This window comes from Pagrus major, chromosome 6 (assembly GCF_040436345.1).
Source record: "Pagrus major chromosome 6, Pma_NU_1.0".
NCBI classification, from domain to species: Eukaryota; Metazoa; Chordata; class Actinopteri; order Spariformes; family Sparidae; genus Pagrus; species Pagrus major.
The window spans coordinates 29,990,554-30,009,013 of NC_133220.1; the positions used below are offsets into that span (position 1 = coordinate 29,990,554).

General features: G+C 42.8%; 1 protein-coding gene across 1 annotated transcript in view; it reads right to left on the minus strand.

The window, feature by feature from the left end:
* Positions 1 to 390: 390 nt before the first annotated feature.
* The window catches only part of frmd4ba (FERM domain containing 4Ba), a 53,087-nt gene continuing 35,017 nt past the window's right edge, over positions 391 to 18,460 (minus strand). Inside the window, exons 10-23 of the mRNA XM_073467824.1 lie at positions 18,188 to 18,245; positions 16,946 to 17,032; positions 9,815 to 9,891; positions 9,112 to 9,250; positions 7,286 to 7,427; positions 7,046 to 7,179; positions 6,840 to 6,956; positions 6,220 to 6,448; positions 5,607 to 5,663; positions 5,371 to 5,506; positions 4,628 to 4,792; positions 3,758 to 4,518; positions 3,530 to 3,665; positions 391 to 1,522 (exon numbers count right to left, since the gene is read on the minus strand). Of these exons, the coding sequence (XP_073323925.1) occupies positions 1,408 to 1,522; positions 3,530 to 3,665; positions 3,758 to 4,518; positions 4,628 to 4,792; positions 5,371 to 5,506; positions 5,607 to 5,663; positions 6,220 to 6,448; positions 6,840 to 6,956; positions 7,046 to 7,179; positions 7,286 to 7,427; positions 9,112 to 9,250; positions 9,815 to 9,891; positions 16,946 to 17,032; positions 18,188 to 18,245 (2,353 nt within the window). The 3' untranslated portion in view covers positions 391 to 1,407. The remainder of the gene's footprint in view (positions 1,523 to 3,529; positions 3,666 to 3,757; positions 4,519 to 4,627; positions 4,793 to 5,370; positions 5,507 to 5,606; positions 5,664 to 6,219; positions 6,449 to 6,839; positions 6,957 to 7,045; positions 7,180 to 7,285; positions 7,428 to 9,111; positions 9,251 to 9,814; positions 9,892 to 16,945; positions 17,033 to 18,187; positions 18,246 to 18,460) is intronic.

Sequence of the window (18,460 nt, forward strand, 5' to 3'; positions counted from 1 at the left end):
CTTTCTAACTATAATCAGCCTCCTTGAATGCACCCAGATAAGTACTTTCCAAACCATTTATATGTGGAGAATAGCTTTATGTGTTCCAAGACCACCATCATGAGCTACTGTGACAAAGCCTGCAGAGCAATAAAATGTAAATGAGACTTTAGGTTTATTTAGCTATTTCCTCTGTTAGTGTTGATAGTCATTGTACTTTCTTCGAAAACCAATTTAATTAATTGAACTGGCTGAACAGACGTTCAATTACCTAATTTAATGGATTTGGACTTAAACCCTCTGTTTTTCTGCACTCAGAGGGATGAGGCTTTCGTCTTTGGATTAAGTTTCCCTGAGAAGTTTCTGTAAGAAGTCTTATTAATAAATACGACCTGCAAACCAAACAGCTGATTCAAATGCTGATTTTTTTTAATTCAAACAAATGCAATTATACAAATTACTAAGAACCAGCTTAACAACAGTTGTTTACTATATATTACATGCTTTTCAAATACATAAAAATGCTCTAAAAAAAGAGACAGAACCAGTGTATTTACAATACCAACATTTACATACAGCTTCATTCTCTTGAGAGAAATTAATTGGGAGCACCGGTCCATGATTTCCAGCATGGATGAAATAACCATGTTAAAATAAACTAACAAAACTGGATTTTCTGTCTTCCTGCACTGACTGATCAGATGTGGCAGTGATATCAAAGTTGGTTACTTTTAGGTAATACTCAAATGGTGTGACAGAAGCATTTGGCTCAATCGTATTGTAAGTACTGACAATGAGATAGAGGGAATACTTTGTAGATGACAAACATGAGTACAGGAAGCTCTATGGCAGCTACAAGCAACGCTGTGATAAAACCGGATCTGGTGACTGCACAATGTTCCAGGAAGTAGCCATCTTTTTGACTCATTTTTAATGAGTTCAATCCTTCATTTTGATAAAGTCCTTGTCCAATCCTTCATGCTTACAGTGCTTGTACATGTGTGTAAGTGTGTGTGTGTGTGTGTGTGTGTTCGTTGCGGCTCAGTATCCTCTTACAGAGACAGTCATAGTCCTCGGTGACTCTTCAGAGAAACACTGGAGAAGTTTAGTCCACATTCCCTTTGGCTATACCACACAGTCCACAGCAGGTCCTGGTATAGATTCAGTGCACAAGTGCCATCACCACAAACACTCGCAATCCAGACATGTCGACGCTCCCGTGGGGTTTTGTTATGTTTCAAAAACAGTTTGGCATTCAAGCTAAGGGAAAATGAGAGGACTTCGTTTTCTTTACACGCTGAATTCCAGAGGTTCAGTTCCTTCATTATTTGGATCCCCTTGTACACAAAAAACAGGTAAGTGCAGTCTAAGGCACAGTGACAACTTGTCAAGGTGAGAAATGAGTACAACACGATGACAGATAGGCAACTACACTATTGTTCCCGGTTTTGAGTCCTGCCAGTGAATCTGGTCATCTGGCTCCAGGTTAGTGTTCATTTGGTTACCGATGTGTGGGTCCATTTGGCTGATATCTACGTAGGATCTGTAATAAACACACAAGATTGAAACACATTAGACAGATGGCAGACTGAGTGTGGCTTGTTTACTGTGACTCTAGAATGAATTAACCCTGGGCTGTTGAAGCACTCCTGTCATATTTCAGCTTTGTAATGCAAAGATCAGGAACCAAGGGAAGAAATGTAAAAAAAACCTTTATGTACTAAGTAACTGTACTTTATGTGATACAGGCATGATAGGGATAAACCCAGGGTCAAACATTCTCAGTCAACAAAAAAGCAGATGCACACAAACAATGCACACGCATAGCCTTCAAATGCGACAATATTCAGCGGTCACATTTTTTCCCTCTGCCTCACAAGTGCTGTCCCACCACCACAAGACATCCAGAGAAAGAATCAGCAAGAGTCATGAAATGATTTGGAGCTTTCTGTCAGTCCCTGCCAGGGCTGGGCAATATGGACTTATTATAATATTGCAATACTTTAGTTATATCACGATACACAACATGTATCTCCTAAAAAAAAGCACTTCATAAGTGGTAGGACTGGGTGACAAAATCAAATTTAACTATATTTGTGAGCTAATACATCAATTATGTTGGAGGGATGACTATAAGTACTTTCACTAAATATCAACACAAAGAGATTATTTATAAGTAATGTGTATAAATGGACTAAGTGGGTAAAGGAAAGTATTGGAACAAGTTGAACCATCTGGGAAGTTCAGAAAATCATAACCAGGAAAATACAATTTTTACACCCTATCAGGTTATAAGAGTATAGAAAAAATGATGACGATATAATCTCATTACGCAATAACGATTTGATATCACTATATTGCCCAGCCCAAGTCCCTGCCACATAAGAAAAACACACATCACCATCACCATGATAACCCCGTGGGGAAGTTTTACATTCTTGTCTCTCACCCTTTCTTCTGTGCTGGGACTTTAATTACTGTGGGGAGGGGGTTAATTTTCCTGGTCAGTGGCATAGGCAACAGCACCACACTTCTCTAAAGGCCCCGCAGGGCACGCCATCCTATCACAGCTCCGCCACTCAAACTCTGGGGGACATCTGTGCATGAGAAGGGGGGCAAAGGTCGAGGGTGAATGGTAGCACATGGGCAGGGAGCCTCTGCACAGGCCGAGAGGAAGACAAACAAAACCAATCTGAGCAGCATACTGCAGAGAAATGTGACCACTGGATGACAATATGCCAGCTGTAAGAGGAAGTAGGGCAGGCATGTTTTCTTTTAAAAAGCCATGCAGGTGCCTTATCATACATGATAATGAAGGAGCAGTCAAACATCTCAAAAATGCAGAGTTCACTTCAAAACATCAATAAGCAGACTATGGAGTCACGTTGCAGACAGACTAACAGAAGCAAACGCACAGTCCCGGCCGTTGCTGCTGTTTACTTACTATGAGCTACCTTTCACAAAGGACACCTTACTGAGCCTGTGCCCTCTGGAGGATTGTGGCTGCGCAGGGCTGGAGGCCACCTGCCTGACCCGACAGCCGGGGGAGTAGGAGGAGGAGGGAAAGGAGGAGGAAGGCAGGGAGGAGGTGGAGGAGGAAGCTGAGGAGGAAGAGCTAGCAGGGAAAAAGGCACAGCGCCTCTGGCCATCAGGGCTGTGCCAGGAGCCCTTTAAAAGCTGGGAGGCGCCATATCTATAAGAAAGCAGGGCCAGTGGACAGTTAAGGAGGACAGCAGAACCAGTGTTAAGCTCAGAGGGAGAACTGACTGCTGGCTGCACAGATCCTATAATCCTACCGTTGAACCACGCGGTCATGTGAAGCAGAAGGATGTTTTCTTATTTCCTAACTTAGGCTGAAGAAAAGGTAACATTGGCGACACATCAGCCCACAGTACTGTTGTGTTAAAAGAATAACAAAACCAAACGGCAGCTTATATTTTCTGCAGCCATCCATTCTAGATAATTAAACACTAGCGCTTAGCTTCTGGGATAAGGAGGATCAGGGAGTGGCTTATTGGATAAGGAGCTGAGGCCAAGTTTTTTTTCTCACCTGTTGTGGGCGGAGTGGCTGTAGGGGGCTGTCGTGTAAGAGTAGGTCTGCGGCACATGCATGGGCATGTCATATTCCGACATACCACTACTGCTCATGTGGCTGTGCCAGTTTGAGCTGGAGGACGCTGTGGACACTGCAGAGGAAAAATGGTACATGTCAATAAATATCCGACTTATATGTGAAACATAATGCACTACAGTCTAACATATGGTTGTGTGGTCTAACCTGCAGAGTAGGAGATGTTTCTGTTGTTGTGGCTGTACGGTGCAGGCATGGTCTGATAGCCCAGGCTCTGCTGGGAGCCTCGGTCGTAGTCGTAGTTGTACGCGGCCTGTTTGTGTGCTGCGTTGCGTTGGTACCAGCCTCTCAGGTGTTCTGCCACCAGAGCCTTCTGGATGTTCTTGGTGACGTGCTCATTGCTGCGGGGCACCGGGCGGTTCCTGGGTGGCCGCAGCGTGGCGTACGGATTCTGAGACATGCCGTCTATCTCGTCGTTACCGTAGTGACTGTGCATGTCATGGCTTTGATAAGCTGCTGGTGTCGGGTGGTAGGACGGATTAACATTATAGTGTCCCTCCATCTCATTGTCATACATATAAACTCCATTAGAGTAAGGCTCTGGCTCTACGTAGCTGGGGTAGCCTGTGACGTAGTAGGCTGTCGTGGTTGGACGGGCCCGGGGCTGGTAGGCGTAGCAGCGGGTGTCTGGCTGAGCCAGGTTGGGCATGCTGCCCGTGTTGGCGTACGTGTCTTTTCTGTGGCGGCCGCGCGCTCTACGTCTGTGTGTGTGGTTGCCAGGGACGCTGTACTCCACACTAGACTGGCTGGTGTAGGAGGAGCCATCATCGAGGACCTCAGTGCTGTTGCTCCGTCGGGCTGGGGAGAGGGTGAACGCTGGGACAGGAAGTTCGTTCTCTGTCAGGAACTGGGACTGGGACTCCAGACTACCACTGCGCTGGCGGAAATGTTGTGGAGCGTCTTCTGATCTGCAAGTGGAAAAGACTTCACTGAAAAGCTGTTTTGACACAGAAACACCAAAACACACCAGGAGCTGTTGACGAAGCAGATATTCAGGAGGGAAAAAAAGAGTCCTACCTGAGCTGGGTGCTGCTGTAGGCGTTGCGGGTGAGGAGGGGGGTGGGGGGCATGCTGCGTGCGTCACGTGGCTGTCTGGAAGCCGGTTTGAACGGGCTGCTGTTGCTCGATAAGGCATCACGGTGACTGTAGTGGAGCGATTCCTGGACGGGGCCGTAATTTAATCTGGAACACAGATAAGAACGATGTTTTCAGGGTGAAGCTTTTTATTCAAATTAACTTCTCTACTCTCTCTTCACTCTCTCTCAAAACTGAAGGAGAATAAAAACACCTTGTGTTTGCTTGAATGCAGCACTTTAGTCATCACTTACACCTGAATGATTGCCATTACATACTCCATTGGTCTCTCTTTTCATGCAGCAACGAGCATTATAAATGTTTAAAATGAGTTTAATCTGTGAAGCTGAGAGCAACATATATCCTTTTGCTAACACTCAAGAAGCAGCAGCCTTTCACACTAAGTTTCCAGAGCCACTTTCCTGTTTCCCTTTCCCTCTCCGCTTGGGATTGTTGTCTACTCCTTCACAGGCAGCGACATGTTCTTTTCCATCTATTTTTAAAGCCGGTGCGTTGGGCTGATAAGCGGGAGATTGTTGGAGAGGCAGAAGAAGGAGGGAGGAGGTGACTGGCAGGAATGCAGCCCTGGATCTAGTCTACAGGTCTGTACTGGCTCCATGCTTAAGACTCACACTGGAATATTAACATATTAATATCCTTCATGGTTGTGAATGCTAGCTGTTTACCTGCTGTCTGCATGCTGGTCATTGGAAGAGGCCCGTCTGTCTTTGCTGTAATGGATGTCCAGAGTTTCTGCATGATGAGGTCTCGGGGAATACTGAACCGACCTGGACCGCTGCCTCTGGGAAATGAGCTCATCATCTGGGAGATAAGTGTGATTGCTTGGTTAAAATTGATGTAAAATGCAGTAAATGAGGGAGGAAGGATTGATGCACGAGTATGGCTATGCCTGGGCACTTACCATCATCCAGAGTGAGGCTGTCAGACAGAGAGCTGAGGTCTGAAGGGTTGACGTCGTCTGATAAGAGAGGAGAGAAAACGGTCTTCAGAGACGCCTCTGATATTCTACTTTTCAAATAGTGACAGACTTGTCAATCAATCACCACTTCACAGTCAAATAAAAAATCATAGTCCTTAAAAAACCTTTCTGGACAAGCCCTTGATGCACCTATTATCATACTGGTATAAGGAAAAAAACAATCTGGCTCGTTTATTTCTTTAAACCAATTGCAATCGTCTCAAGGTGGCACTATGCCAGGGATGCATGCTAGTGCAAAAAAGGTGCATGCTAGTGCAAAAAAGGTGTTGGGGGGGACTTGTTTTGCAAGTGGGGAAGCGAGCCCTGGCATTAAAGTGGCTAAATCCCCAAAAAAGAAAAGGGAACAGCTGCTAGCTTGTTTACGTTCATACCGTTAGCGGCTAGGTTAGGTTCAGGGTGACTTAATATTTTCAGTGTAGGGTGCTAGCCCGGAGGTTGTTGTTGTTTCCCGTAGCAGCAAGGATTTTGAAAAGGGTAACACTTATGCCAGCAGTCTACATCCTGTGAGTCAGCCTACGTTGTTTTTGACATCTACCTGCTAAGATCAGTGAGGCTCTCTGGGTAGGTTTCTTTCCCTTCTTGATCCTGTAGGCGTTGATCTCCTTCTCAATATCCTCCAGCTTCCTCATTGCATCCAGACAGTTGTTCCTCCTCTTTTTCTTCACCGTCTTGCCGAGGTCACCCTCGTTGGATAACTTGATGGCAGCTTCCACGATCTTCTGCTGCAATGCGAACCTGCTCTCCAGATTCCTCAGATGTGGGTCCTACAGGGAAAAACACAGCATGCACAGAGATAATGAGGGAATTTCCCCAAAATAATGACACATCCTGTCAACGACCGAAGAGATAAACAGACTTCAAGACACAACATGGAATTGATCTAAAAACATTAATTTTCAGTGTGCTGACTTGTTCATATTCACATTAATATTCATTTTTTTCACTTGACTTGTAGATGGCAAACAAACATTATGCAAACTTCAAAACACATGTTAAACTCTTAATCCTCAGACTCACATAGTCCAGTGATCTAAATGATCTGTTGGTTAACACACACAGTGGTGTAAGAACGGTGTTTCAGCAAACTGTGTCACGCTACATTACGTAAAAGACAGAAACACATCACAACAAAAACACAACAATAGCCTTACTAACCTCATCGTAGGGGAAAAGTTCATCCAGTTTAAAGGCTGTCCCCATACGGCGTCGTACTGGAGGAGCCTTCTCACCTGTGGCCAGGGGATAGTCTTTAGGCAGTTGTCCTGTAATCTCCTGCAAATAAGAACAACAGCCAACAGTCAGCTGAGAGTGTGGAGGTTTTAAACATCAATGAAAAATAACAGAAAGAGAGAGATACTCACAGCTTCTCTCATGCAAAGCTTCTTCAGTTCCTCCAGTTTCTGTGTCAGTGTGTCTTGAAGGTCCTTTTCTTTCTTTTTCAGCTCAGCCACCTTTTCTTTCTTCTGCTCCTCGCTGACTTCAGAGTCCAAAGAACCTGGAAGAAGAAGCAAATGTCTGATTAACTCCAAATTATGGCAATAAATCATCACTCACAATCTGTCTTGGAACAGAAGCCATTAGCTAATTAACTCTCTGTTTACCGGCTGAGATGAGGCTTCCGTTGCTGGCCATGATAAGCTGGTCTTTGCTTGTGATGCTCGACAGTTTGGTGATCCGTGGGGCACAGATCTCTGTCAGGTCCATGGCGATGTCTCCTGTACTCCTGGTCGTGGTCATCTTTGACTGTAGGGGAGAGAAGAGACAGTTAGGAAGAAGGAAACAGGGATGAGGAGGAGGGAGAGGAAGGAGGGATTTGGGAGTATTTCATTTTAATGATAGCGCACTGCGATAGTGGTGGCTCCATTTGCATGCTCGGTACTCCAAGAGCACTGCTCTCTCATCAATCAGTGCGAGCTCTATTCCTGGATGAACACTGACACACCATCTGCCTTTGAGGGAGACAGCGGCTGAATAACCTCATTTGACTGCAGCCACACACACTCATCCATCTCTGCCACAAAATGCACATCACACACCACTCATACTGTATAACAGCCTCAATACTCAGCAAATGTGCACCATAAACACCAAAAACACACAGAGCATGAGTTTCTCCTCACAGCATTCGAACCACATTTCACACTCGCACAAGGACCAAGGCTGTGAAAAGGGCTGCAACTAACCATTACTCTGATAATTGATTCATGCAAATTATTTTGATGATTAACTGATTAATCATTTAGACTGTAAATGTCAAAAACTGTGAAAAATGACATCTTCAAATTGCTTCTTTTGTCCAACCAACAGTCCAAATCCCAAAGTCTCTATTAAAATACTATTATAACATGACAAAGAAAAGCAGCAAATCCTGACATTCAAGAAGCTGGAACTAGATTCTGAAGGTTTGACATTTTTGCTTGAAAAATGAAGATTAATCGATTATCGAAATAGTTAACTTTCTTTTGATCTACTAATCAATTAGTCAACTACTCATTGCAGGTCTAGCTTTGTACACATGGTGACTTTTCCTGTATATTCTCAATGTCATCCCTTCCAAACTAAACACTTCACATTTTATGTAGCAATCTGTAGTTTATTCTAAGTTAAACATGTGAGTCTTCAGCCTCAGACAAGGCAGAAATAGGCATAATAATAGGCACTACTACTATGACTATATAATTCTGTCTACTATGTCAGCACAGTGATAAAATCTATCCCTCAGAGCAATATTAAGCTCTTGGTGCATTTTCAATTTCAGCTACAATCTTCAAGTTAGATAAATAACAGCCATTCCATTCCCTTTAAAGCAAGGACAGGACAATTTCCCAACATGAGACCTATTTACATTAAAGCTGGAGGCCTGTGATATCCCTTCGCCAAACTATTTACACAAGTCACAGGCATGGCACAAGGATCAGGCAGTGCATCACATGATGAACAGTCACTGTTTCACCAGGCTGTGACACTTGCACAATAATGCTTCAGACAGAACTTCAGCTCATATTCAAACTGAAAGAGAAAGACAGGCTCAGAGTGTTTTAATCTATCAGAAGGCTCATTTTACAGCCTGATGAAATCGGGTCAACACTGTAGCTCATACTGAAGTCAATTAAATGAGAATCAATGTTATCACTCAAAATTAGGTTCCTAATAGGGTGACATGACTTGACAAACTGACCAGATGAGAACACAAACACACACACAGTCATGCGCTCCACCAGCATTAAGTCCTTCCCCCTGCGTGACTTCCCACACACACAGACAGACTCTGATCTGTGGGTGGGTCGCCTCTGTGGTTCACTTGACATGAGGTGAGCTCTCTATACGGGTCAAGCATCAGTGTGAAAAGACTTTTTCTAAATAAATGTCAGTTGGCAGGAGATGTGAACAAAGTGAATCAGTGAGGACAGAACAGGCAGACACTCACTTTGCTTTGCTTCCTGTCCAGGTAGAACTGGTGCTGACTGATGGCCATCACCCAGATGGTTTTAATCAGAGAGTGGCTGGCATACCATGTGTGAATAACCAGCCCAGTCTGTCCGAAAGTTCGCTTGGTCACTGTTCTTCTGTAGAGGATAATGAGACAAACACTCAGTACAGTACTTGTGCTGCGCCGAAAAAGCAAATCCGTTCAGTAACTGCACACAAATACTGAAGTTGATGGCAGTTAAATGGGGCTTTAATTAAGATTTAAAAAGTTGTGTTAAACAAAGATTAGAAAGGAATTCAAATAGAATCTTTATCCAATTAAACGTGTGGGTGTTTGTGTAATAATATACTGAGGATGAGATGAGCAGCACATCAAACTCATTTTGAAACAGACAGTGGGATTTAATAACAGCTTTAAGTGCCACATTAAAGCCTGTGTGGGGCGTAGGGGTCTTATAACAACCATAGAATAATAAAGTGGCTCTTGAACAGCAGGAAAAGACTCATTTGCAGACAGGTTACAGCTATTAACATGGTGTCCTAAATGGGCCAGTGGCTGCAGATGCCCTTCACTGTGTGTAAGTTGTAGGATAAGGGCAGCAGAAGCAGAGGAACAGCAGCTAAAATGGGAGCACTTCAAAAACAGAGAAAGGGCCTATTAAGATGAGTTTAGATAGGTGAAGTGTTTTGCCTTCTCTGACCTGTGTGGGTCGTTTACTTCCACTGCAAATTTCTTCTCTCGGAAATATAAATTCTCCAACTGCTTCCACTGAAACAACTGCAGAGAGACAGAGACAGAGGGGAGGGAGACATTACACATCACTGAACACACAAGCCAACACAGGACTATTGATTAAATGTGGATTTACAGTACATGGAAAGTCATGTCATTTGATACCACATAGGCTGTAAAACACACATCTGCATCAATTTACTGAGGAAAGCTGGGAGCTTCCCGTACAGTGGGGATCAATCTTGCAAAAGGAAAACAAAACAGGGAGGTACCTATTAAAACAAGTCGCTTTGTTTAAGCCACAGCAGCCTCCCTTCTAGCATAGTTTTTTTCTGATAAACTTGCAACATTAGCAGAAACAACATAACAGCTGAAGCAGTGAATAGTGCTCAGCAGACTGGCCAGTCAGGTGTAGGCCAAGCTAACACAGGAGCAATTATAACGCTGCTGCAACTGCAAGGAGCAAAACCGGGCCAGGCGGCAGGCCAGCTTCTCATTTCATTCTGCTGGGGAGGAGGCAGGATGAAAACATCTGCTCCACTGGTACTGGACTCACTGAACAGATATAGAGCCACTTGTCTTTGAACAACTCTTCCCTGCTATCATTTTACCAAAAAGAAAAGAGGCAGCACAACAGTGGGGCTGAGATTAATGTTACAGAACATTTATAACCCGAGAAGTAACAGCCTAAATTATTCCAAACTACAAAAACACATTATATATCTCATATCCTGAGTGAGAAAATGTGCCTAGGGCAAGAAATCGCAATAAGCTGACACATCTCCGCTGCCACTGGGACAAACATATTTGCTGAGCCTAATTTATACTCAACAAACCAACAACAACACATTCCTTTTCTGCCTTAACAACAGTTACAGAGCGCATTGACAGAGCGCTTGTATTTAAATCATAGATATCGAGGAAAACACCACACTAGATAGAGTATTTAGAGGAGCATATGGACAAAATAAAGTTTAAAACCCATTGACTATTTAAAATGGCTAAGCAGGTAATAGTTGGACACAATGAAAGTCTTACCGTGAAGGTTTTTTTTCTCTCTTATCAAATCCCTGTGGAGTTCCCTTGGGTTTGTATTGAATCCTTTTGACTTTGAGTTTCCCACAGGGCTAGAGCTTCCTCGAACAATACTCTCTCTTGTCTGTCTGAAGCCAGATAGGTGTTGCAAGAGTTTCAGCTGAGCTGGCCACACCCCTTAACCACCCCCCTCATCTGACATCACAGATACCTCACTGCCTTCAAGGCTCTGCACCGCTCTCTCTCTCTCTCTCTCTCTCTCTCTCTCTCTCTCTCTCCCTCTCCTACACAGCTCACTTCCTTTTTGGTCAGACCAGATGAGCAGGTTGTTCACAAGTATTTTCTGGGTAGGGTTTGTCCTTGTTGAAAGACATTTCATTTCTGCTCTACTTCCCATCACTCACAGATAAGCAATCAAATCCTAAACAAACTTTGAATACTCCTCTTCCACCTGGGAAGTTCTCTGCTTTTCATATTGTAAATACTACACAAAGCACTGTTGTGTGGTTCAATCGACTGTAACCATGTCACCCACCAGAGCAAACGTTAGGAATCTGTTACTACGGTCTAATCATTAATAGCAGAGCCTCTCTTTCCTTTCATGTAGTATGGGAGCACTCTGTTTAGGCCACTTAACCAGGCAAAAGACACACTATGAACTCTATGAACACACGACACATCATGGATTCAGTGACACATTCAATGTATTTAAACACTTTGACAGGGAGCTTCCAATCAATCAGTTTTAAATGTACCTTTTTTTAATCCCAAGCTATACTGCTATTATCAACGAATGTCAATGTTGTGGTTTCTTGTCAAAACAATCATATTGTCTTTATAACTGTCCACATGGTAGACCTCTCAACATGGTGTTTCAGCAAATGTAGCATTCCTTATCAGTGTTGCCAGATCTTGTGAGAAAAACAAGCAACCATGTCTATGGAATCAAGCCCAAAAGAAGCCCCAAACAGGGAACATGGTCAATTTATACCTTATATACAATATATATATATGAATTTATTTCGCATTTCAAACCCACTTCAAAAAATACTGGGCCATGTAATTTAAAATTTTTATGATGTGCACATATTTCACACTAAACTTAAAGCATCTGCCTGAGTGCCTTTCAATATTCCCCCATTGGAGGTTGATCCCAGTCTTTTAATACCGTGCTATTCACTCACTCTTTGTTAATCCCTGGCATTGTTAGGTAAGTGGCTTAAAAAAAAAAACACTACATATATTGTGCTATTTTGATTTGAAATGTTACCGACGTTTGAGTTGTGTATAGCTGTAAGGGAGGGGTGGAGGAAACTGGTTGTAGACAGATCCTGCAACGTGACAAACTAGGCATTCTCGCTTTATTTGACAGGAGAGTGAGCCTAAAGAGGAACTACACTTGAGAAACAAGCCCAAACTTTACAGAAAAACAAGCCAAAACACGCTTACAATAAGCTGAATTGTCAACCCTGCTCCGACCTTATCAATTACATAGTCATTCTGCCAGTGAAATAAAATGCATGGTACTTAATGAACAATGGGAACCAGCTAGCAGGACACCTCCAAAAAGCCCATCCCATTGTAAGGGAGACCTCACACCAATTAACACCTCCCTAGTTGCCATCTCTAGCATCATTCACATTGTAATGACAGATAAAACCCTTTCACTGGATCATTCCTCCTATCAGAGAAACTCCACATCTGAGTGCCAGCAAATAGATGAAACTACACGACTCTCTGACTGCTGCTGAGGCCACTGCCTAAATATTTCAAGGACGTGACACACCTGATTCTCTACGATCACAAGACTGCTAGCAGTCCTTAAAGAGGAAACGCTCCAAGAATCATTTTCAAGTTGACATAGAAGTGACTCATCAATATTACTCCCACAGTATGCAGAGAAAACAAAATTAACCATTTATTAGAACCTGGAAGCACACCAGCTTAACACTCATGATTTGAGTGAATACACAGAATTTTTCATCTTCATATTTTTAGTATTTTCATCTCCCTTGTTTTTGCCAAACGTCTCATTACAGGCAGGTGGAAGTGAGCCAGAAATGCCTGTGGTTTCAGATAGGATCAGGCTGTTCAGATACAGCTCACACCCACAACCCAAGGACCCCCAGGGCTACGAGTCCACAAAATCATACATGGATGAAAATGTGATAAAGGCTGTGACTCATATGGCCGTACAGAAAAAGATCTGCCCCACCCTTCACATAACACGTCACAGACCAGCTCTGGCTGACTGGCAACACTGTACATTTCCTCAACATGACGCATGGGTTAACTTTGTGAAAACCTGACAAGAAGAAGATGCCGGAAGGAACTCTATCCTGTTGGATTTATGATGGGATGAGTTTAATGAAAATAAAATAACAAGCGAGAGAATCTGTTCAGTTTCAGCTTTCTTTTTTACTAAACCCTTTCATTTCATGTCATTATTGTCGCAGGGCTGACACTGTCACCCATATTAAACTGGAGATTTATTTTGGTTCTGCTGGCTCATCACACATGTGAACCAGCGTGTGGTCTTAAAGAGTGTCCCATTACCCGCTGGGAGTGACACAGAGTGAGGAGGAGAGACAGAAAAGTCTCCTGGTTTCATTCAAGAGAGAATTAAGTCTTTGCTCGCCATCTGCTTCAGTCCCATCTTATGTCCTGGAATCACACCACACTGTTGTGGTCCTCCATTTTTGTTTCTCATATTGAGCAGTTTCTAATCCTCGTCATGAATAAAATGCTGCATCTTGTTTTTATCCAAGTCCCCTCCAGATCTATGCATTTTATCTACATCAGACTGTACTTACATACATTTCTACACATAATGTAAATGACAGACGCAGCAGGGAGAGTGGGCTTTTGAGTTTCAGGCTATTCAACAGTTGAGTGATGAAACTGGCATGCATGCAGAGAAGATAATGTGTGGTTAAGCTTTTGTAACTGCTTTAAATTGCAACTTACATACAGTATATACAGTATATTTTAATAATGCACAACTCCTGACCTCCCACCAGCACCACCACTAAATCCAGCCCCCAGCACCCCCTATACAGATAACTGGTTTGTATTGTTTGATCAATTGTGTTCCCTCCAAGACACACACATAGATTACCATAATGAATGCAGCCTGCTGAGAGGGGCTGGGCAGAAGGCAAGGAGGGATGGGCTAGGTTGAATGCAGGGAGTGTGAACTAAAGCAGGAAGCATTATCAATATTCACCAGATACAGAGGTCTCCCTTAAAGGTGAAAGGAAAGTGGCCTTACACTTCCACAGTAAGAGCAACAAAAAGGGTCATTCAAAACAACAACTTTTCTTCCCACAACAGGAAACTCTTGTGACTGTCACAACACCCCTACACCCTTATTGCTGTCCCCCAACTCCAAACACCCACACACCCACCCACCGGGCTGGCAGAGTGCCAACCCCAGTCCCAGAGGCCTGCTACTTCCCACAGAGAGCCATAATTACACCTTCCACTGGGAGGGAGAGGGGGAAACACACTAGGGCTGTACCCATTAATGCTTCAGTGTAACCGCACACCCTGCTATGTCAACAGGTTCCTGCTGTATAACAACAGCTATGACGAGTCTAATGAGAGAGGCTGGGGAGAAATGCTTGGCTGGGACACTATTAAATAGCACCTCTCAAACAAACTGGAGGGGGTTATGACAGAAATAAGAACTAACTCAAACACTGTGCGAAAGGAGCAGCGCATTTTTGTACTTAAAGGGATAGTTCGGATTTTTTGACATGAAGTTGTATGACATCCTCACCATCAGTGTCGTGCATCAGCAGTGACTTTTCCCCCACTGCGTCCTGTGAGCTGAGGTCTGTCCCGCTGTTGTTGCTGAAGAAAGTAGTTACGGCTAGTTTGCGGGGTCACTAAGATAAAGCATTTTGCTTCAAAAAGCAATATCCGTTCAAAGGAGTAAAACATTTGCATCACAAAATCGTTTACGACAAAAAAGTCAGACCTCACGATCACCTGGCACTATTTCCCCTCCCTTCGTATCACTGCGCGCTTCCGCCTGTTGACACACCGCACCGCTCCGTCAGCTGTTTCACGGTGTTTACATGCTCGGATGGTAAACGTAAATATGTCTGACTACGAAACGAGTGATGAAGACATTCCTTTTACCACAGAGCCAAAGGGATATCTTTATGAACCCGAATACACAGACACCGAGCTTCGTCAAATGGAGTTAGAACGGGCAGAGAGAGAGGAGAGAGACAGAGAAGCAGTCCAAGTTGCTGACAATAATAATAACAGTCATCATATAAAAAGGCACTGTCTTTAGCTTGTAGATAGTTGTTCTTACCTGGGGTCGTGGCACAGCAGCGCTCTTCAAAACATGTTTCTTCCTCTTTCCCGGGCGTGTAGGAACATAATCGTCCTTGCTGAAGTGTGCACTACACACACAAAGCTTTTTCACCCTTGGCAGTCTCGCTTCAATGTTCAAGCCTATGGCAAGAAGCCAAAGTTGCCTAATAGCAATGTCCGTGACAGGAAAGCGGTGAAATATATACGGCGACTTGGTGTGATCTTTGTTGTTGCAACCCGGATAATCGCAAATCCACACCATTTTTATATATCCTCTTGTCTAATAATCTCGCTAGTACTCACGTTAGCTCTCTCGCACATCCGAGCATGTAAACACCGTGAAACAGCTGACGGAGCGGTGCCGTGTGTCAACAGGCGGAAGCGCGCAGTGATACGAAGGGAGGGGAAATAGTGCCAGGCGATCGTGAGGTCTGACTTTTTTGTCGTAAACGATTTTGTGATGCAAATGTTTTACTCCTTTGAACGGATATTGTTTTTTGAAGCAAAACGCTTTATCTTAGTGACCCCGCAAACTAGCCGTAACTACTTTCTTCAGCAACAACAGCGGGACAGACCTCGGCTCACAGGACGCAGTGGGGGAAAAGTCACTGCTGATGCACGACACTGATGGTGAGGATGTCATACAACTTCATGTCAAAAAATCCGAACTATCCCTTTAAAGTACTATTTTCACAGATGCAACATAACATGACAGGCCCTCTAGAAACCACATTAATATCTACCATAAAACTGTTAGGTTGTGTCTGATAGTTTAAGAAACATACTTTTATCACTTCTTCCTAAACTAAGGTAAACCTAACATTAAAGGGGGACTATGTAGTTTCTAGTTATTTTAGAATTTACAATATTTCAATATAACTAGTCAATATTATAAACTGAGAAATATTTAGTTTTTACTATATAGTGCACCTTTAATTGTTCATAAAGAACAGTTTTGATTCTTGCAGTGCATCACTGTTCTTTTTAGTTACAAATGACAGACAGGCAAAAACATTCCTGCAAGAAAAGAAATTTAATTTACTTGTTTACTACACTGGCCCAATAATAAGCTTTCATAATAACAATGGGACAATGCTCCACTATTTTTGGCTAAGAGTGTATTTATACATTTTCCCCTTTCAACTTTGCAAGCTGAGCTTTTTTATAATCATTCCACTGTTTCCAGTATTTTGCTGTATTTGCTCTCAGACCTACAGCCTTGACCTCACACAACACATACTGATACTCCAAAATATTTTCCCCATCTGTCTTCCTCTCTCCCCTGACTGCCATGGGAACCAGGGTCTTAATTACGCCTATTTACAGTGTGGATGGATCATTAACCAGCTAACAAGAGGCACGGTGATGAAAGCTGTGTTCTCAACTAGCAAAGCTTTTCAATAGTACATACTTTCACAAGAAGTTAAAAGCTAATAACTTGAGCAGTTTAACTTGTTTGAATATTAAGTTTCTCTGTAAGAAAACCGAGTCAAGCTTATTTGTATAAAGTCTGCACCCAAAGTTAGTCCCAGAGGGCTTTACAATGTGTACAACATATGAAATCCCATATCCTTGGATTCTTGACATGAAGAAGGAAAAACTTCCTCACAAAAATAAACAACAAACACAAAAATGTGTCTCAAGTGGTGGAGTTTTGTTTTGAAGAAGTAACTTCTTAAAATGAAATACTGTAAAGCTGAGGGAAACAGAGCAGCTATGAAAGAGGTCAACCTACCTTTCTTGGTTTCAGTTTATCCTGCAGATCGTACTGGCCGATGCCTTTGTAGCTGACTCCCAGCCACCACGGTATTTCTTGCTTGTCCTGCATGAAAGCACACACACACCACAGCACCACTCATTAGAGGTAGCTTTATTGGTGGTAGTTTGAAAAAAAAAAGCAATTACCCCATTAGGCTCACAGAAACAGCAACACAAGAAGAGATCAAATACATTAAAGGCCTTAAAAATCTCTGCAAGACTGAATCATTTTAACGTCACTGTTTGATCTCCTCAGACGCCTTGATTTAATGGGGTTTGTCGGGGAAAGTTAGTGGATGCAAGTAAAAGTAAGAAAAGTGGTAGGAATCACTTAAAATATGCTAAAATGAACATGTGCGACAATGGTTTACTGGATTTTCCACTTGAATCTTTTGAATTCAAGGTGTATTCAGTTTGTATTCTCTTTTGGGATGCATTGATTGTGAAATTTTGGGCCGATACAATACAGATGTTTAAAATAACAATTTGGCCAATGGATACCTATGTTTTTTGTTGTTCTTTATTTTGTTGTTGTTGTTTATTTATTCCTCCTTTTTTGCCAGGGAAACAAAGAACTCTTCATTGTAAATTAATAACTGAACTGTTTTAAAGACATTCAGCCCTTCAAAATCTTTAAAAACTAATCCTATTCAATCAAATTTATGGAACTATCTTTAATGTAACTTTCCTTCATGTGTAAAGGATATTTTTTGTTTTTTAAGTAACTGTTTCAAAAGCCTTTTTAGCCTGCAAATCCAGTAAAAGAGGTTTTCACTACTTCCATAGCCTTACAAACTATTGGCAAGGATGACACAAGCCAGAAGCTAATGAATGTGCCAACACAAAATGGACGTGGCACATCAGATAAACACCGGCCACTACTATGCTGGTAAGCCAATAGCAGTCATCTAGGCGAACATCAATGGATATCGATGTTTGGCCAATACATTAGTACTTCCCTAGTTCTCTTATCCCACCCAGGCAGCCACAGTTTAGGCCTGTGTGTTCCTACAGTAACAAACATGTGTTGCTGCTTTAGCTTCAGAACAGACTTTAAACAGAAAAAGGCCTCATGATTCAAGCAAAATGTAATAAAATTAAGTGAACAAAGCTTAGATTGATGGCTGTGATTAGATGCAGAAAAAGAAATGAAGACAGCATGTTGACAGAAGCTTGTTCAAAGGTTAAGCTTCTGTATGATTCCGGGCACCACTGTTACCTTCACTGGGTAATAATGGACTCCATATGTCGGCAGGGACTCCACCAGGGCCAGATACCTTCAGAAAAAACAGAACAGGTTAACAGGAATTCAGCCAATTACACTTCATCATTGTCAACTGGTGGCTTTTGTACAACAGACAGAGTGGGATTTAAGCTACAGTCATTGAGAAGCCACAGTCATTTGCAGTGACAGGCTGATCGATTTGTTTCAGGGCCGTGACAGAGGGAGGGAGGTTCATTGATCAGTTCAAGGGCACAAATCATCCGAGCA